The 22,316-nt window shown below is 36.0% G+C and overlaps 1 protein-coding gene across 8 annotated transcripts in view; it reads right to left on the minus strand.

The window, feature by feature from the left end:
• rg (A kinase anchor protein rugose) overlaps positions 1–19,731 on the minus strand; it is a 1,617,632-nt gene extending 1,597,901 nt beyond the window's left edge. For 6 of the 8 annotated variants that reach the window (XM_081738911.1, XM_081738906.1, XM_081738912.1 and 3 more), the window contains exon 1: positions 18,542–19,731. In XM_081738911.1, coding sequence (XP_081595037.1) covers positions 18,542–18,760 — 219 coding nt within the window. In that variant the 5' untranslated portion in view covers positions 18,761–19,731. The remainder of the gene's footprint in view (positions 1–18,541) is intronic. The other 2 variants (XM_081738910.1, XM_081738909.1) reach the window with 1 other exon arrangement.
• Between the last annotated feature and the right edge of the window lie 2,585 nt (positions 19,732–22,316).

A 22,316-nucleotide genomic window follows, 5' to 3' on the forward strand; every position in this document is an offset into this window, starting at 1 on the left:
GGCATAGCACGTAACGACAGAGGAAGGGGCGGTTAAGCGCAAGTAAAAATGGTTATATAATTGAGGAAAACGGAGAAGCAAGATGTCACGGGAATGGTACAGTAATAATACATAGTCAAGTAATAAATCACAAACTATAAAACAGCCTGTAGACGACACTGTGACGCAGAAATGGAAGAAAGAGAGTTATGGAGGGGATTGTCCGAGGATACGGACCCCCTCCCTTCGTAACGTCCGATGTGTATAAATTGTTGTATACATGTAGGCATTCGTTTTCATAGGTTTGATTATCATGATGATGATATAAAAGTGAGACAACAATATATGTCCCTATGTGAATGCACTGCAAAGTCCAATACACCACTATATGTTGAAAGATCAGTTCAGGAAGGTGGGGGGCCGTTGTCCCCTTGCCTTTCTACCCTCCACCCATGTACTTGACCATGTCCATGATATATTACTATGTTATTATTCCTCTCAATTCCGGTTCGTATGTGTTCATACCTTCTATGAAAGTTTTCCATTACGCTATACCCCATGCGTACCCGCCCTCTTCCTCTGTCGTTACGTGCTACGTCTCTGCCGTTACTTGTCAGAGTATTGTCGAATGTTATGTCACATTGTAGTATATGTTTAACTGCGCTTCTATGCAAATTTTCATCGAACTCGCTCCATATTTCGTCTCATTATCCACAACGTGTTGTGTTGGCAGTGCCCCCTACTTCCCCACCACCACCACAAGTACGAAACGGTTGCGATCGAGGATTTTTCCCGCCTATGGATTTTCGTGTTTACTAACACAAATTGATTGACCATAGTCTCGTTAAACATTTCGTGTGACTCCAGAAAAAGGTACCTTGTCTGTGATGAACAAAACAATTGCACAATGGAACACTGCAGAAACATGAAACAAGTAGTTGAAGTGGAAGGGTTCGGAATGGTAGAGTCAAGGCTTTCCGACCGACCTTCATCAGGTATTGTCAGTCCTAAGATCCGTACGCATCAACCGTCGCTGCTAGCTTTGGAATCTTAAAAGAAGATAGTCGAAATGTGTCGATACTTAGTACATATAGATGGCTCCGGTGGTTCTGTCAAAAAGTCAGTCACCTTTCCCATTGAACAGCTTGTGTAAGAGAATTTTTCACTTTCAGGTATGGTGTGATATTCTCCATAGCACTGTAACTTGTTTCACAAATAAAAAAAGGAAAAACTTCCATGGCAATATTGTTGGGTTGGAAAGGCTTGTTAAACCCTGCGGAGGTCGTCCATGAGCTCTGATGCTCTTTACAATCCATTTCTTCATGGTAATGGTGACTCATCAGCCATGGATTTCACTATTTGTAGGAACAATAAGATACACTAAATACAAAACATTCAGCACAACAATCAGAGGTACCTGCAATATGTACAACAGTTAGATCACTATCTGCGAACAAAAACGTACATGATTGACTTGTACTTCACACACGCAGGTGGTAATGAGTGAGACTTTCGGTTCAGCTTATACAATGAAAAGTGTTTATGGTCATAGCTCTTAATCCATAATAGCTATATCCATCCTGTGTTCTTAATGAAGAATGTCTTTACTTGGCATTTTATGACAGAATCTTCCATCTAACCATAATATAGATAGAGAATGGCTCTGAGCTTACATCTGGAATAAGTATACTTCAGTAAAAGAAAGAAAAAACGTACCCAATGAGAAAGTACCATGCGCTGTAGCTCACTGAAAACCACAATGTCAATCTGAATGCACATTTGATGTTTCTTCTTCTAGTTATTTGGGTTTTAGCACCACCAAAAAAGTCACAAAACGAGGTGGAAGTATCTTTCCCTAATAAATTTCTACTAAAATGACTCATACTTAAAAAAAAAAAAAAAAACTGTCGCCACCTGAGAACTAAAATAAACTTAATATTTCAGTTCATCTTTTTTTTAAAAGAAAACGAAAAAAAGGAAAGAAGCCATTTCGTACTTAACACGCACAAATGAGCATTTTTCGTCTGTGCGTAGATAAAAAAGAATATAAACCAGATTTACAAATCTAAATATATATATATATATATATATATATATATATATATATATATATATATATATATATATATATATATATATATATATATATATAAAGAGAGAGAGTGTGGTTTCCTTATTAACAACACAAGACTACCAACACAAATTTTAGTTTTACTTTAGAAAAAGAAATTTAAAAAAAAAAGCGAATAAACGACATAAAAGACATTCCACACAAGAAACGTTGAAATAATGAGAACGTTAGAACTTTTTTCTCTCTACTACAAGCAAAATATTTTAGCAACATCCACGTACTTAAAAAAAAGTTCTTAAAATTGCTGCACAGACATAATGAAACACTGGCGAAATAAAAGATACAAAGCTATGTTTTCAACGTATGTGTTACTACTTAAACAAACTATGTCTACGTCCTACAAAAGAAGGTTGAATATAAAAAAGAATACATTCTACAATTTTATAATATTACTAGCTGAACCTGCGCTATTTGCACTGCACAGTTCTAATATGAGCGTGAATCTCCTTCCCACTTCTCACTATATCTGTGCAAGTCCCTTTACAGACACAAGTAAAAGACAAGAAGACTCTCAAAGGTAGTGAATTGCTATAGACAAACATATAAATGAAGTATTCTAATATATAGAATGTTGCGGTGAGTTTGTGGCAAACTTGGTAAGTGATAGATGATACCAAATAAAAATTTTTTTTCTTATAATTCCATATCCGACTATACATCATTGTGGCTCTACAAGCCTTCGAAGTCGCCAGCTTGCAACAGATTTTGTCAGATTAAAGAAAAGCGCCTGAAATGTCCATCAACCCGCTATACGTAGCTAATTTACTTGTTGCCTTTCACAAGAGTATCAACCTTAACGTCCTATTCTCTTTCCAGCCTTAGAAAAAAGTAGAAGTAAACAAAACCACCTGATTACAAGTCAATCGATTGGTTGTAGGTCGAATGACCAGTGATTGGTTGTAGGTTTCACTGCACTAGTATCCTACCGCAATATAATCCTTACTAAAATAATAATTTCGAATAAAGATATCTGAAGTTATCCTGCATTTTGTGATAAGAAACGCAATATATATATATAATTTAACAACAGATGTAGCTTAATTTCAACCATATCTGAACTTGGACATATAATATTTACTGCGCATGCGTATGTGTTTACGCGCCGACCCCGGTCATTTGAAATTGTAGAATGCAGAGTTTCAGGGCGACGATGAGTGACAATAATCCATCTTCGTCTCGTGTTATAAAACACAAAAGAGGACAATAGGAACAGAGGCAATCTCATTTATATAACGATTTGAGAAAATACATATTACCAACCAACCGTAGCCTTAGACTTTGGAAATTATGCGGCGACAGTAAGCTAGCAGACGATCTTGCTGTTCATGTCTTTCGCTGCTGAAGCACGTGTGAGCCGCGGAGCAATGCATTTCGCTTTGTTTACGTTTACTTTGTTCTAAGGCTGGAAAGACTTTAGTGGCAATATTAAACTAATATGATCAAAACGACGCCTAAAATGTGGAATAGAAAATAAAGACCTTTTTTTTTTTTTAATTTGAATGAGAACTGACAACACAAAATTTGGAATCGACCAGCAATAACGCCATGCTTTTAGCACATGTGGTTTTCGAAATCTCATTGTCGAAGGGATTTGCCACAACATATAAAACTTTTCTTGACCACAAACAGATAAACCTAGCATTTTAATATATAGACTACCCTTTGACGGGAGAAAATGTCCAATGATGAGAGATATACAAATTGATTGATGTTACTGAGCTGAAGGAAATAAACAACCTCAAGAGAAAATTCCGAGGAAATGGAAAAATAATTTCTTTTGAAAATTTAAATATTGATGTACCGGAATTATGCCTTTTGAAGTGAAATCTTAAGTTTTACATCCCATGGTTATGCCAGCTACGCTAAATGAGACAGTGATGATGAAAAATCATGGAAATGGTGGAATGAATAAAGTAGGAGAAAACGAGAGAACCTAGAGAAAACCTACGCACACGGTGTTCGTCCACTACAAAGTTCACTTGGCACGACCTGGGATCGAACGAAGGACCCCAGGCACCAGACGTGAATCCTCTACCACTAAGCCACCGCGGCCCCCAATCATGTATTTTATTGAAGTGAAACTGATATTAATACATATACCCTTATTAAGCTCTTCATTATGACACTATGACCCCTGCAACATGGTAGTACGTTGTATGGTTAGTGAGGTACAGCCGAAATTTATTTTTTTTAAATTTTAGTTATTTTCCGTTTCATTAAAATATTGTGAAAAAAAGAGATAAGACATATATATATCACTTTTAGCTGAACCAAATAACACGTTTAAACGTTTAAGAGTAAAATTTCCACGCGTAGGTATTAAGAAAATCGATAAAAATGAACGTCTGTGGAGCTAAAACTTCGTTGCCAATAATAACTAATAGCTTCCATTTTTTCTAAAGGAAATTATTATTTATTTATGTATTTCATACATAATATAGTATAGTATTACGTAGCAGATGCTATCTATTGTTGTTTATGTTTTCCTACTGGTGATAGACATGCTTCTTTACTTACATATTACTTATAATGTTCCTCAACATGAAATCACCAAATACAAGGATCCTGTTTCGAAGTTACCTCGTGAACTGGTACGTGTCGTTTTCATTTTAACTGAAACTTTATATCAGGTTTATCATTATTTACAAATTATACTATTACTATTGCTCTATTGTTTATATTTCATTACAGTAGGTATGCAATAATTGAGCGAAGAGCTCGACCTTTATTGATTATTCATAGAATTTTGTATGCATTAATTGTTTTCGTGAACGAACACGACATGCAAATAGTTGAATATGGTTCAGTGAAAAGCTTTGAAAAATTGTGTTCGCAGAGCAAAACGAAAAGGGCTTCGCCATATTTCTAATGCTGAAAATTCTATTTTCCATTGTTTACAATGAGAATTCGTGCGCCACATACTTTTCCAGTGTTAAGTCTATGCACAAGCCAATTAATTTCGTGATTATTGCTCAATGGTATATCCGATCGGGACATGCGCGTGCGTTTTCAAATCGCCATGTCAAATTTGGTTAAGAGTCTTCATCCCGGCGAAATTAAAATACCGCTAATTTTACAGTAATTATGTGATATCTTCAAATAGATAAAAGATAATAGAAATGTGGAACAAGAGCGCCCTAGACAATATTATTTTACATAAGAAACCGTTATCACGACTCACTTATCTGCTTTCGATTTCGAGCTATTTTGAAAATCGGCATTTATTTTCGCGTTTCTAAACAGCTGAAAACAGAAAGCCACTAGGGGACTTGTGATAACGGTACCTCACGCAAAATAATATTGTCTAGGGCGCTCTTGTTCCATATTTCAATTATCTTTTATCTATTTGAAGATATCACATAATTACTGTAAAATTAGCGGTATTTTAATTTCGCAGGGATGAAGACTCTTAAGAACGATTCAGGCATCTCGGAGGAGTATTCGGACAAGTGAACACCTACGTCGAGTAAAGAAGAGTTTCCCTCCAATTTAGGACCAGTTAGGATTAGGAATTATATTTCTGAGCTTTCGGGATCTATGGCCATGTTAGCCCGTCAGTACGAAGGATGACGTCCGTCGGCGATCACACCACCCGTGGAATTGGAAAGTAAGAAAGGAATGGAGAAGGAAGGAAGCGGTCTGGGACCATTATGTTAGGTACCGTCCCGGAAAAGTGCCGTACTTCGTAATAGTGAAAAAATGAAATGAAATGGTGGAATGAAGAAAGTGGGAGGAAACGGGAAAATCCCGAGAAAACCCACGAGCACGGTGTTTGTCCACCACAAAGTCAGCACGGCGCGAGCTGGGATCGAACCAGGGACTCCAAGCACCGGAGGTGAACGCTCTACCACTGAGCCACCGCGCCATCTTCGTAATAGTAGTGTTTCGTGGGTTAAAAAAGGTTTAAAAGTGACATAAATATCAATCTATAGATATAACTGAGCTGAACAAATCGATATACGTGACTGTAAACTGCGATGCGCAGTTTACGAGATAAAAATATTTTTTTACTCAGGGAAGTTTCCCGCCGTTCGAAGGGGGCCCATTTTAAGACAAAATTGTCATACTCCATATACGATACGAACATGAAATTATAAAAGAAGCATCAAACAGGTTCATTACATTACATAAACAAAACAACACACAAAAGGTAAAGAAAACAAAAATGAGTCGTGAACCCATTTCAGTTAAAAAATCTCTACTATTAGGGGCCTTAGAAATAATATTCATTCGTATGGATTTGAGATTTGTCAACATTGTTCCTTTAGTTAATTTGTCATGTATGGAATGGATCCAAGGGTGTAACTAATGGCTCCGCAGATCTTGCCGTACGGGAGAGCCCACAGGCTCCGGGTGTCCCATATAGAGTGAGAGAGAGATGGAAAGTGGAGGTCCAAGAATTAGAAAAACAACTTTTCTAGGGGGCCCAAATACGTGTATTAATGCTTGCTCCCCAGAAAAAAATAAGAGTTACGGCGCTGATTTACTAAACCTAAAAACTGATGCTTTACGACAACCATGCCACTTGTTAAATAAAACTGTTACTAAAATATACACTAATCAAGGTTTCAATATGACACTACCAAAACGACAGTACAGAGTATGATTAAAGAGATATGACTAAACATTATTATTAACTCTTATAAATTAATTTTTGTTTAACCACAATACTATTCAAAGAGACATAGGTATATACCAAGGGATAGACTAGCCGAGCTGCTTGAGGGTAAATTTTCATACATAGTTTTTAAGGAAATCTAGCAAAACGAATTTTTATGCCATCTAAAAAGCATGTTCTTCAATCCTGATAATAATTGATTGCTTACTCTGCTGCAATAGATGGTTTATTTATTTATGTACGGTGTACGAAAATATTTATTATTAACTAAACTGTATTTATTGTTTCAATTCTCCAAACTGGGACATACATACTGCTACCAACTACACACGAAGCTCACACTACTTATAGAAGACAAAATTATATTTTCCACGCGTGTGTTATTTACTTAAATAAACTGTGTTAACGTTCTACACAAGATGGTTTTTAAAAACAAGAATAAATAAACCACGGAGACAAAAATTCAACGGGCGAACTTCGTTTCACGTGGTCTAGAGATGATTTTTTTTAACGAAAAAAAAAGCAACGCCCATTTCCAGAAGACTAACCCTAAGAGGATTTCAGAGGAAATAGTCGAGAGCTAAAAGCCAGAAACAGAATTCAATTTTTTCCTTCTTTTACGTTCAGCGACATGTGACAGCGGAAAATATTACCACTGTATTTTCAGTTCCGCCAGTATCCACAGTTCTTGATAAAAGCCTTTTCACTGCCTCTTACGATCAGAAATATAATGTTAATGTTAATATTACATTAGTATGACATTGTGAAGTATCAATAGTATCATTTAAGGAAAAAAAAAAGAATCGTAATTCAACATAGAAAGTACCGCACTACACTGAAACTGATTTTGTATTATCTTTTCTTAATGCTTTAACAGTCAAAATACTTCAGGCTTTTCGCTAACCTCATCTAAAACTGTATTGAATAACTAAAAGTCATTAAAGAACATGAAAAATCTTGGAAGTGAGACCGACAGTGAAAAGCTATTATGCTATACCCTTGCTGTTGAAAAGGACGCTAAAATTCCAAATCAACCAACCACTCGGGTTATTGATCACCAACTTAGGGTTTGGAGCTAGTGCACTCTATGCCTTTATAATGTACGTACTTTTCTTTTGTATAAGGGTATTTGGGCAGTTTATTCTCCATTGTATTTTCAAGCAACCAATACACACAAGTACAGTACTGTATTTTCTGAGGAAACACTCGAAATACGTTTTAACTCCATTCCCGATAACCTGAAATTTTCACAAACTCGGTCCCCTTCGGTTCATATTAGGCCGAGTTTTTGGTACTCTACTATATATCTTGATGAGTTTGGTATGCAGACTAACTTCATATGAAATATTTTCGTGAATAGGTATTCACCTTCCGAGATATTAGCCATCCAAGCTGGGTTTTAACTTGATGAAATCGAGAAGTTTCATTGATGTAAATCATACGATCGTACACACATGAAATTTTATGGTGTGTCTGCTTTGGGTTTTCCAGTTATTGCCATCAAAGCTGAGACTTGGACTTAACTTTTTACTAACAAGGGACCATTCCGATTTGGTGAATTCAAATGCTGAAAATGATTGCTAGCACTGGATTAAGCACCAAAAGAAACAGAGGGAAAAAAGAGAGTGTTTAGTGGCAGACCGTATACAGGGTGGAAGATAAATGAGGGCAAATGTTTTAGAATTAACATGGCATTTCTAGACATTTTCTACGTTCTATCTTCGCACCTTGCCCTCATTTATCTCCCAACCTGTATATTGTCTGCAACTAAACACCCTCTTTTTCTCTATGCTGTCTTTGGTGCTGAATTCAGTGCTAGCAATCATTTTTAGGAATTGAATTTACCAAATAGAAACGGTCTTTGTAAGTTCGAACCTCAAATCTGATAGCCATTAAGTACGGAACCAAAAATCTGCACAACATAATTCATATACCACATATTAGCTAGTAAATTTCAGCAGCGACATAAGTGCAGTGCCCATCTATAACAAAGATTAGTTTATAATCAATAAAGGACGATCTTTTCCGCTATAGGGAAATTTATAAGTTTAAACTGCGTTTTACTATTTTCAAATACCGAGAAAAGAAAAAGAACTATAACACACTGAAGTTTATACCGGACTAGTAATTAGAAAGTAATGTGAAACAAAACGGTTAGCGTCTTTATATAATATTGATCTGTCCACCAAAAGTGATGTCAATATTTCACAACTGGCAGTCAGATGCCATTTACAATAAATTCAATTTCGTCAAAACTAGCACAATATAGAATTAATAAGCTAGTCTACAAGGGCATACATCTTCATTCATGTGTATGTACCTTATATAGTCCGCGTCACACGAATTGGCGTATAGCATCAGCCAATAAGCTCGCAGTGTGCTGTTACTAAACCTTCAGAGAGGAATCTTAGCACTCACAATTGATTTTCTTCGTATTTGTGGACAATCATAAATGACTAGATTCGTATTTGTGGACAATCATAAATGATTAGATTCGTCACTGACGGTTTGGTAACCGCGCACTGCGAGCTTATTGGATGAAGCGGGCTATAATGACCAGTTTATAAGAAACAAACATTAACTTTCGCAACACTTTAATATAGCAGACAAAATCGGCTAATAAATTACTATAACCTACTTGTACTACTGAATTAAACTGTGTTACGTTTTTCAGACCAAACAATAAGGAAATGTTCCTCTCAAAATGCAAAGACATAAATTATAATGTCTTGTTGTTTGTCGTTCACTAAGACGTATTCCTTTACCCTGTAACTCCAATATGGCCAGCTCGTATATCGTATATCCAACATGGTCTATCGTATATTCTATTAAGCGAACAATCTGAGATATAGGAAGAACACTTCAAGATCTTATTATATTGGTAGATGACTTACCGTGCTGTACAGGACAAACAGGAAATGTTGTACAGAAATACCATTATCCACAAAGTATCAGAAATACCATAAATGTTGCACTGAAACGGAGGACCTTGCAAAAATAGGCATTGTGGAAGCGTCTAGTAAAAATGTCAATGTTTTGAGTGATTCGAAAATGATTTTACGAACGAGTTTGCAATGTACATAGTATTCCATTGTTTGGTTTACACGGCTTGTTTACATACTGTTGTAAGATAAAATACGTCTAAACATATGACACGTAAACAATATGAATGAGCTAGAAGATCAATGGTAAAAATATTGTAGTTTATAGTGAACATAAAAGTTTTGAACCAAAAGCTTCATAGTATACGGAATAGAGAGTTGAGAAAGTGTTGCAATTATGTGTTTCTTTGTTGTCCAAACAAGTTCAGTGACCACGACATTCGAGGAAGTAAAATTAATTAGTGCTGACAACATCTATCACATTTTCAACATATATATACTATATATGTGATCATCAAACCGTCGATCGCGAGCTATTAATAGCTCGCGGGGCAATCTTCGGTATATCATGTTAACGCTCCTTGAGACATCTACTAAGCTGACGCTAATAGCAACAACTGCTTGTTTCTTCCACTTAACTGCTATTGTCAGTCTCATCTCACAGTTGATTGCATACGTGTGAGGTTGTGCATGTTGTGATTTTCGTGTGTACAGGGTGGCCCAACAGTAGGTATACACCCCACCCCTGAATTGATCAAGTATAACATTCTAGCTTATAGGTCTATTTGCTTTGGCTGTTCCGAGCTTAAGATATAAGTAAAAAGACATTAAGAACAAATAATAAAGAAACTAAGTCTACCTGATGGATAACAATAACAAATGATATAAAAAGCAATGAGTTGATCAGTACGGGACTGTATACCTACTTTTGAGCCACCTTGTATATTAGACATTTCCTAACTTGGATAGTTTGATTTCATATTTACTAGAAATGTGAATTTATAGGCAACGAACTCATGTAAGATTTTTCTTTTTTAAAAAAGTTGGTAGTTCTTTCGGTTGGTAGCTCTCAGTAGGATTGAAAAATGGTACGGTAGCTCAGAAGTAGGGATGCGCACGAGACGAGTCGAGACAGGATTTTCCTGACAAAATTCGAGTCGAGACATGGCTCTTCCAATAGAGAAATATACATTTTTCGAGTCGAGACATCACTTTTACAGCACATTTTCGAGAAGAGACAGCCGTAAATCTTGTCTCGTGCGCATCCCTACTCAGAAGCTCCATAAGTTTGGTGACCACTGCTATATATATTTCTCTATTTTATTTGTGAGATTTGAGTTTTTCCTTTGTGGTGATGCAACACCACTTGATTACTTGCTTTGTATCTTAGCTAATGATTCAGGATAAATATATAAATTTCGAAGCGGGAAACGAGAAAAAAACAAACTTATGCGAAGTACGTACTCATGTCGATTTTTTAATTCACTTAAAATTTATTTTTGACCAACGAAGCGGATAGTCACAATTAATTACGTTATATAGATAGATAGATAGATGTAGATATAATTTTAAAATATGAAAATAGAAACAATCCTCTGAAGCATTCGTCATTAACTTAACGTCTTTCTTTTGCTCTAGTGGTAAATCATTAAAACATCATATATTTTTAAAAGCAAACGATAAAAAAAACAGCCCTACTACAGGTAATCAACATTCACTATCGATCTATCGATTTTCAGTCCTCTCTTTCCTGAATTCCGACCAGTATCCCGGAGGTACGGAAACATAAGTTTTCAATCATTGACACATTCCATTGCTGAAATTCCTCCAATGAATGTATGCTCAGGTTCTATTATAAAGGGATATCCAGGACTAAGGCGTTTAACTTTATATAACGAAACAGCACATCGAAAAATAGAATACATCACATAAAATCAAATGTAAATATTAAGAGGGACAGCGGTGGCTCAGTGGCAGAGTTCTTGAGATCCCTGGTTCTATACCAGCTTCCACTAAGTGGGCTTTCTGGTGGGCAAACATTCCAAAAAACATTTAGTTTATGGAACATATTTTATATATACCAAAAGAAATAAGTAAATAGTTTTCGTAAATGAATAAAACAAAGCTTTTTTCTTTTTCTAAAAAAACTAATACTTGTTTGTACGTTTTGATTTTTTAAAGTATGTTTAAACATGAATTGCTAAACTACATAACATGTTACACTCCGAGTAAAATTATTTGGTTTACAAATTCGAAGGAAGGCGGAATTATTGGAAACTTCTGAGCTCAATAGTGTTATACAACCCAACAAAGCGTTGTGTATAATGGGTTGCATATGCATCAGAAATGCCCTTTTTATTATCAACACGACTGAAGCGTATGTCTCTCACATTCTTGGCATACTATTGGAAAAATTGTTCATTAAATTGCGTAACTTAAATCCACCAACGGTCTCTCATTGATTAGAAGGAGAATGTCTTCGTACATGACCTGCAGGTGTACTTAGATGGTCAGTTTTTTTTCTTTTTCATGAAGATGATCCGCCTGATCTTTTAATTACAGTCTTCTCTGGTGAATAAGTCTTACAATTTCTGCATTTTAAAATTTATCATTATAACAAGTTACGATTTATATATGATATGCTGAATACAGTGACTTAGTGCTGGAGCACTCACATCTGGTGCGAAGGGTCTCTGGTTCAATTCCAAGATATGTGAGTTTGTAGAAGACAATACCATCTTTGTGGAGTTTCTCAAGATTCTCGCGTTTCCTTCCCCATTTTCATTGCTACAATTCTATAATCATTAATTATCCCTCTCTTTCACTGCGAAGAATATCTCCAAGGGACGTTATTTTGATATGATACGGATAAAGTAGTACAATGTTGACACTCGTGTAGCTTTTGCATTCATATTTAGAGAGACGTGGAAGTATATATATTCGCAAATCAATATTACATTAAATATTCATCTAGTACAGGGTAATTTTTCTTTTACTATAACACAAAAAATGTACATTTACCTTTAAGTTGCAACTTTTAACACATCTTTGTAGTACTAACCATTCATTTTCTTATTAACTACCGGTTGGATATGCATTTCCACACCGAAAAACCTGTGGAAAAATACATGTATGTTCCGTGCACAATATGCACACTAGTCGGAGCCGTCAAGTGGTTCTGAAATACAGTCTCTTGGAGGCAAAATGGTGCGGTAACGGTCTATACCGTGAGGGTTGATCTTGCAAAATGGTTTGTGTGCACCCGCCTAGTGCACCGGCTTTAAACCCGGTTATGGTACGTAAGATCTGTCCTTCACAACCTCGGTATTCCATAAGAACCCAAAACACAAAAGCTCAAACAATATTCACACTATTGATGCTAAGTCAACTAATTTATACTTATTACACATATGGAACGTAAAAGAATGGAAGAAGATCCGATATAAATAATGAAAAACAAGGTTACTAGTTAAAAGGCTTTTAAAATCTACATAATTAGGAGAGAAATGGAGCGGAAAGGAGTTATTTTTTAAAGGAATTTCGTTTATCAAAATTCCTTTATACAGACTGGCCCAGAAGTAGGTATACAGTATCATACTGATCAGCTCATTGCATTTTATATCATTTCTTATTGTTATTCATCAGGTAGACTTAGTTTCTTTATTATTTGTTCTTAATGTCTTTTTACTTATATTTTAAGCTCGGAAGAGCAGAAACAAATAAACCCATAAACTAGAATGTTATACTTGATAAATGCAGGGATGTATACCTACTTTTGGGCCAACCTATATATTTATTGTCTGCCTTTGTGTCCCTCTCCAGAAGACAAAGAATACCAGGAACTACCTGGTGGACTACCATTAATTTTTGTCAGAATGTAGAGGATCAAAAGTTAAGAGTCGATCTCGTTGACGGAGATGATCCATTGACAGGAAGTGGTAGAAATAAGCAATTACAGGTTTTAACATTAATTACCATAGAGCACAATTTGCAGAGACAGCGAGAAGCAGTTTGTTGCGATCGATTAAGCGTCCCAGGAATACATTTCCTCTCTCCATTCATAACTCTATACTAAACCAAAAGTGATAAGAAATTCACTACAACTTCCATTGATTTACATGCCACAAAAACGATAAGAGATACCGGAAGTATTTTTTTCTGGATTCTGCGTTTTAAGAATAGGTACCATTTTTTGTTTTAACCATCTATTCGAACCGGAAGTGACACAAATCAACCACTTCCGGTTTTAACGTTGATCGCTTTAGAGTAAAAACGATAACAGATAGCGGGAAGCGGTTTTCTGCAATCAATCTCGTCTCAAAAATATATTCCATCTCCGCTCTAATTTCGCTCCTAAAATCAGAAATGGTAGAAATTTACTACCACTTCATTTTCAATATTAATTGAAAAAAATATATCACGCCATACACAGAACTCACTGACATAATGTAAACGTATGATACTGCTGCTTATTAAACATACAGCAAAAACAGTTTTATTGACTGAAATAAAACAAACAAAGTTGTCTACAACATTATAACACATACATATTGAACATGTTCATCACACTCACACAAAGGCTGAATGAATCTATAGACACAGATTGTTTGCTTGAAATTTTGAACATTTTTTTTTAAAGTAATTTCTTTTAAGATTTCAATTAAATTATAAGGATATCATGTAAAATACTGAAGTATGATGTTATCTAAAGCTAACGCTCTAGCTGCACTGGAATACAGTTTCTCGTAAGATCAGTGAAGTCAAGCAATGCCAAGTTTGGTCAGAGAAAAGATGGGTGATCATCCCTATTCATCAGATGGCGCTGGCATTGAGGCGTCCACCCAACGGAATGACAACCGAGAACTCTTTAAAAAAAAAAAGTCACCATTAACGGCAACAGGAGATTATGTGCTTACCACACTCCACCCCACCAAAGGAGTGCTAGCACAAGCCAGCTGGTAGGCCTTAACCTCCAAAGACCTATTACGCAAGGAGTTCAATTTGGAGTAATTATGTTAAAAATGCTGAACATACATGTTTCTAATGTAATTATCTTGTACGAAATGCTCATTGTTTTATTGTTAATAACAAATATACAGTTGAACTCAGTTAAAAAAAAGAAAAAGAAAACTTCTGTTTCCGTAGCTAGGCGATGGTCGGATCGGCTTATCCAACCTAGGGCCAATTTCAGCCCCCCCCCCCCTTTCCTGAAACTTTCAGTTGTTTGTTTAAATAAATATATGTTCAAACAATAAGCCGTCAATAAATTATTGCTGTTTATTTTGTTTTGGATCAAAACAGAGAATCCAATTTGATATTTTAGTAGTATTTCCAGCTCATTGTCTCTCTACGAGAGAAGGCGATACTGTTTTCTTTTGTAACTTGACCGTTCTACTGAAATTTCTGTCGTTATTGGCTTGACAACGCTTCCTTGCAATCACTGAAGGAGGGATGGATTTAGTAATTTCTTCTTTCTAGAAATTCAATTTTGCTGGAAGCAGCATCTTCCTTATTGCCCTAACGTAGCTGCTCCGGTATTTTCCCTTTTCTGTTGTCATGGAAGTTCCAGATGGTTTTGTCTTCTGCATACAAGTATGCGTTATACTCATTTGAAATGAAATCTTTGAGTTTTACGTCCCACGGTTATGCCGGTTAGGCTAAAGGAGACGGTGATGATGAAAGATGAGTGAAATGGTGGAATGAAGAAAGTGGGAGGAAACGGGAGAACCCCGAGAAAACCCACGAGCACGGTGTTTGTCCACCACAAAGTTTACTTGGCGGGGGCTGGGTGCGTTATACTCATTTGATAGAATATAGAATTATGTACTCATTTCTGTAAACGATTTTCAATTTTCAGAGGCTGTAAAAAATCACAGTTAACTATGCTGATAGCTTTCAAATGCTTTTATGTGTATGTAGTTCATTAAGCAAAATCGCATTTCACTAAGTGTTTACATACTAAGAAATTATGAACGTAAGGTAAACTTTAGTTCCGTAAACATTACCCCTCCACCCCCCTCTCTTAGTGTTCAAGCTACGAGTCTAGACATACATACTGACTGAATACACTAGCTGCCATATGTGCATCGCCAATTCTGTACAGCAGTGATGACTAAATGGCAGACCGCAAGGCCGGAAGCAGTATACGAGTATGTTTCATCCGGTCTGTAAATAAAATTAAAATGTATAATTTGTTCCTTTTTTTTTTAATTCCATACGTGACAGGAAGTGTGTAGCTGGTTATCGTAATATGTTTGAATAGAGACCTGATTTAAATAAGAAAATATTTTCTTGGTATGTATTATATTCGTATTGACCATTAATATCAGGCAACTTTTAGAAAAATGTACCTCTCATAGGTGCTTTCAAATGTTCAAAATTCAGGCTCTGATTAACCTAGGCACATGAAATAATAAACATGATACGGAGATTACAATGAAGGTTCAGTGAATGTGTGTATTACGCACATTCATTGAACCATTGCCTCGGAGGAAGGGAAAAGAAACAGAGACTGAATTTACTATTTTGTTCTGGCTCGTCTCATGTAGCGTAGTCGCTAACGCTCTCGTGTTTGGTGTGAGCAGTCCTGGGTTTGATTCCCGGTGGGGACACTCGGTAAAAGAAAAAGCTTTCTCAGGCCAGTCATCCTGAGTGGGTTTTCCGCATTTCCATCAGACAACTGCCGATATGGTACCTAACATACAGGTTCCACGTCGCCCCCTTCCTTTCCTTTTCTCGGATAGCGTGATCGCAGAGGGACGTCATCCCTCATACGTGACGGGCTAACAGGGTCCAGAAATCTAATTCCTAATCCTAATATTCTGGCACGCGATGAGTTAGCCATTGGTCATTACTGTTTTACACTAACAAATTCCGGGTGAAGTCATTGAGGAAGCGGCACAGTGGGACAAAATGTGTACAGAAGCGTACATGAGTAGTGCTTGGATTCACTAGTGGTATACGTGCAAAGCCATCGACTTCGGCTTTGAAGTTTATGTTTACTTTGTCGACGCTATTTTCTCAGTGTGCTCCGTATTCCTTACGATCTGACACAGAGAATGGGAGAAGCAAACTACGATGCACATAGTGTTGAGTTCGAAATGACTCCTTTACACATTTTACTACTTTATTAATACGATCCTCAAAGCTGACATGAAACTCATAATGTAGAAAACAGGGGATTGGAGTAAGAGGATGTATATTTTAATTCTGTTTAATAACACATAGGCTGATGAAAGTAAATGGGTAGAGTGTGGTGTTGAATGAATGTGAAACATGAATGGATTCTAGAACAAAAGGAAATACAGAAAAAGAAGCTTCCGAAAAGTGATGCCATAGAAAAATGACGGAAAGTTAAACTGGTGGATAAATTATCAAATTATGAGAGAGCATTGGAAATGCTATGTGAAAATCAATGTATAGTGAAAAATATTTTGAAAAGAAAATATAAGATGATATACAAATTATAAGACGATGGAGAAATAACTTTATTAGCTATGGAAAGAATGGCAGAAGAAAAAAAAATAGAGAATAAGTCGCAATACGAACCAAATAACATGGAATGCAGGGAAGAGAAAGTACAAGGCAACGAAAAGTCTCGCTCAGGATAGGAAGAGTGGAAAGCTGCGTCAAACTAATCTAAAGATTGCTGATCTGAACAGAAGGCAATAAAAGATATTTCTGGTTTGAGAAAAATGTTCAGCATGGCATTAGACAGATAATTTATACCCACTAAATGCTAAATAAATAGCGTCACTCATGCTTTGGTCAACAAATTTATCTATTCGCGTAATTTATAAAAATCAGCGAAGATGGACAGTACATTGCATTTAATTTATTTATATATTTATCAACACAACTGGCAGATGACAGCGACTAAGTAAAGTGTCAAAATATTTTAATTTTCTATAACATTATAGTATTTGTATAGTGTCATAGAAAATACAAATACTAAATACGAAGGTAGAAGAAGGTCTTGCGGCTTCTTGTTTGATTGACCAAAGGTGGTCAGAGGAGGTCAGAGGGAGGTCAGATTTCAGATTGCAATAATGAGTGAGTAAATACTATTTCCAATTTCAAAGATATTCAGAAGGTTTGACAGAGTCGAAATGTTATAAAAAGCTGGTTATTAAATTAAAGTTTGGATTCTTAATTTAATAGTTGATTATCGTAATTGTAAACACACACACAGGAACAATCAATCTCAAACCAGGAACCATTACTTCAAGTTTACTTTACTGTTTTAATTAGTAATAATGATTCCTCTTCCTTTTATTCCATGTGTGGGTTATAAATTGCGTCACTGAAAGAAATATACCTGCAATTATTTCACGATTAAATTTAGATACATGGTTCACCTGACAGGACCTTGCGTCTACCTAATGTAGTATTTTAGGTAGTACTGTTCTCTAAGATATAGTGTACTATAATACATTGTCGTATCATGCTAATCAGTTATGATTCTCTTAAGGAACCTATACGAAAAGCCCCACATAGCTGCACAGTTGTATGTTTTAAATTCGAACATTTAAAAAAAAAACTGTACAGTTTTAATGCTCTGGTATTTCATATGTTAATTAGCAAATTGATTTAAATATGGCACACGTCTGAGAGAGAAATCATGGTAAACTGTCATTTCTAATTATTTCTGTGATTCAGTACAAGCCTTTCCTACTGGTCTAGTGCTAGCGCGGTCAACTTTAGTGTATGGGATCCTGGGTTTGATTCTCCTTGGGAGATCTTGTAATAGGAATTACGGTGGTTCGAATAAAACTTGAAACTGTAGATCCATGTCACCTCACACAGACTCGGTGCTGAAATGATCAAAATCTGTTTTCAGACTCTCACACACACAAAATTCGAACACAAATCGTATATACTCGTATATATTAAACTCGTCAAACATAATAAAGCATAAACTGGTATACATACCGAGAAGGCTTTGAGGAAGACAAGACATTGAATGATGCCTTCCATTGTATCTCCGGTCAATGAAAATGTTCCACTAAGATGACGATTTTTTCTACTGGAAGCTAAACAACCACTGACGACTGTTCTCCTAGCTGGTCTTTGTACCACCGAAGTAGAAGGACAGCTGCCATCGGTTAGTGCAGGAGGAACTTTCCTCATAAGCCGATTCAGAGAGTCCATACCACACGAGAGAAAGGCTGAGCTCAGCTCCAGCACTCAGCATCAATAACAAATCACACCCACCAACACACACACACACCTGTGAACACGCGCTCGTTCACACTCACTGTAAAATTCTCAAGAATTTACACGTGGGTACAGAGAATCGCTTCGTCAAAAGTAGAGAGAAACGCACACATTTCTCAAAACACTACCACTGGAATATTAATATATTTTATAGGTAAACAATCACAGCGAAAAACCACGTGATCAATATTTTATAAATATTACGGAACACAAACACTTGAAACTTGATATAATTTAAAATATCGAAACCTTAAAGCTTGTTGAAACTACTGTAAATAATTGCTAGGCAATGCTAGAATATGGTTTCAAATAAATATTGAATACTTAGTTCTTCTAGATGAGAACAAGATATGCGTTTACATTCAAGAAAATTACAAGAATCATGCCAACACATTTTAAATTCAGAAATAACATCAGATGACGTGAGGAAAATCACACTTCCAATCACGACCACAAAAGAATTTTTGTTTTGCAAGTGTGTACACACAAAGTTAGAGTACTAACTCCGAGTGATTTTTTTCTTGTCAATATGTCATTTACATAATTTCTACAGCTAATTTCTCTGACACGCCACTATTAATACTAATTAATATAGTAAGTTTATTAATTGGTAGTAAACACAGAGAACACTATCTACCACCTAGTTATAATATTCACTACTTATACACAATAACTGACACAAAACGAAGAACTCGTGATATTGTTTTTTTTTTTTTTTCTTTTTTTAACTGTAGCTTTCCTTTTAGTTAAAGGTACTAAGCGCAAACGTCACAGTACCACCTGATGATACGGCGAGTGGAATAACCGCGCAACACAGAAGTTAACACCGCGAGTCGAAAACCTGAAAGATGATGCTAACAAAATTTTCGACAAGTTCCGCCACAGTGCACGACACCGGTCCAGCAAGGCTGACAACACAGCGTTTACTGAACCGGGCCACGACGAACGCATTCAGCTTACAGCTCACCAGCTGCTCCGACATGAACCGAGCAAAACCGAACTCCCAGAAGGGAAACAATACAAAGGAGATACTGTTCATCTAACTTTTGCTCCCATCATCCTCCCCCCACATCTCTCTCTCTCTCTCTCTCTCTCTCTCTCTCCCTTCCCGTTTTTGTCTCTCATTTAAACGTTATCCCTGATTAAAAGAATGGTTAGCACAAGATCGTATAAATTGATCAACCATTTAATATTTTCCATATATAAAAACATCATGGGGGCCAGATTATGATACCCATCCTAAATTCTAATTTCCGTATGCGAAACTGTATATGAAACACTTTCAGTGAGTAGATTTTTACACTGAATGGTCAATGTTTAATGTAGTTCTAGTTCTATGCGATCAATGTATATGTCAAGCCCAACGAGAAAGAACGAAACAAAAAAAATAACTAACGATTTTTTTTAAAAATTCTACAATATTAAACATGTTGCCACATATTAAGTCTAACCTTTTTCTGTAATGTTCTAAAAATGCACTAAAATATATATTTGTGATACGGTCAGAGTGTAAAAACGTTGATTTAAAAAATATATAGCCTATATTAAATTTAACTCCTGAAAATATAGAATCAAAAGAAAGTATGGCAGCATAAGACGACTATAATAAGTGTCTGGTACCAAAATGGAAAATTATATTTTCATAGAAAGTAACAAAGTAATTAGGAATTAGATTTCTAGGCTTTCAGGCCAGAAAGGCCATGTTAGCCCGTCACGTATGAGGGATGAAGTCTCTCGGTGATCACACTATACGAGGAAACGCAAGGAAGAAAGAATTCAGGAGGGAAGGAAGTGGCCTGGGACCTGAATATTACATACTATCCCGGCATTTGCCTGGTGTGAATGAGGAAAACCCACGGAAACCTTACTCAGGATGTCTGGCTTGAAAAAGATCGAATGACCCACCGGGTATCGAACCCGGGACTGCTCGTTCCAGACGTGAAAGCGTAAGCAACTATGCCACGCAGGGCCACGAGAAAGTAGCAAAGAAAGGAAGAAATACGAAAATTAGTAAGGAAGAAAGAAATAATGCAAGGAAGAACGTAATTAAGAACAAAAGGAAAAAGAAGGAAAAGATAAATAAAGACACGTTTGTTCAAAAATATGGTCAATAAAAGGTTTTTGATTTTGCAGTGTGTTATCTGCCAGTATTAGCGGAATATTTATGACGGTGGTCATTAAATTAGCAGCAACTAAGAGGAAAACCGCATCTCACATTATGTTCAATAAACGTGAAATATGGACTATGATATTATCTTATATTTTCAAGTCAAAACTTAAAGCACATATAATATAAACTTAAAGGTTAACTACTGGAGATATTTTAAGGAAAAACTAGCTGAACCTGCGCTCTCTACACAGCGCATCAGCATGAACGACCATGAATCTCATTGTCATACCTCACAACATCTGTAAATGTCCCTTTACAGACACAAGTGAAAAATTCTTGATAAAAATTGGCAAGGGGTACTATAAAGGAAAGATTTTTTCAATATCTCGCACCGTTTGCAAAATTTGAGCCTACTTCCGGTTGGAGTTTCTAATTCATGTATGATCAGAGTTTTCTTTCTTCTTGCATGCCGTATGTAATATGTAAATACCTTACACACACAATTAATTATAATGTTAATTATATATGGTGTTCATTGGGCAAAACACTCCAAACAATAAAGATTCAACTTAGACTGGAGAAATGGTTATCCTTCGTTTTTCATTATCATTTGGCCATCAAACAAACGCGTGAGAGATATGCAATTCCTGCATACAATTATGTGGTGTTGGAATGTATAATCAGGATAGCCAAAAAGTTTCGGATCCGGATATCCCGGACCCAATGAAATCCCGTTCCGGACCTAGATCTGGATCTCGGATCTGGATCCGAAATTCTAATCTCAGATCTTGATTCGTATCTAAACCTACATCTGAAATTGTGATGAAAAAAATTGAATATCTAAAATTCGTTAAAACTTTTTACGTATTCACTAATATAGCAGGTTTCTGTGCTTTTAAATGTTTCCATAACATGTTTGTGCTACCTTTGTTCTTTATTTTATTCTGACCTTGCAATATTTACATGTTGCACTTTCTGTCGATGTCTCTTTAATAAAATGTTTCCAAGATTGACTTCTTCCCATTTCAGAGTATAGTAAACTGTCTGAAAACTGATGTAAATGGTAACAAATTCTTCTGTTCAGCTCCTCTTCAAAACTTAATGTTAGCTTTACTTTATTCTTAGAAAATAAACTTCACTATTATCTCATATACAAATTAAATGTCTTTTAGAGAAGTCCCTTCTAATAGCAGGAATACTAGACAAAACAAACTCTTTATTAATTGTAGTTTCTGACTCACTAGAGTCCAACCATCAACAAATGTAATAATGAATATCTTTCACTTCGAAGATACAACAAAAAATACAGACTGGTTGACGTTGAACAACAGTAGATTTTTAAACATACACACGAAAATTTCAGGAGTATTATTAGGATTA

This window comes from Thermobia domestica, chromosome 14, assembly GCF_964235325.1.
Source record: "Thermobia domestica chromosome 14, izTheDome1.hap1.1, whole genome shotgun sequence".
Classification (NCBI taxonomy): Eukaryota; Metazoa; Arthropoda; class Insecta; order Zygentoma; family Lepismatidae; genus Thermobia; species Thermobia domestica.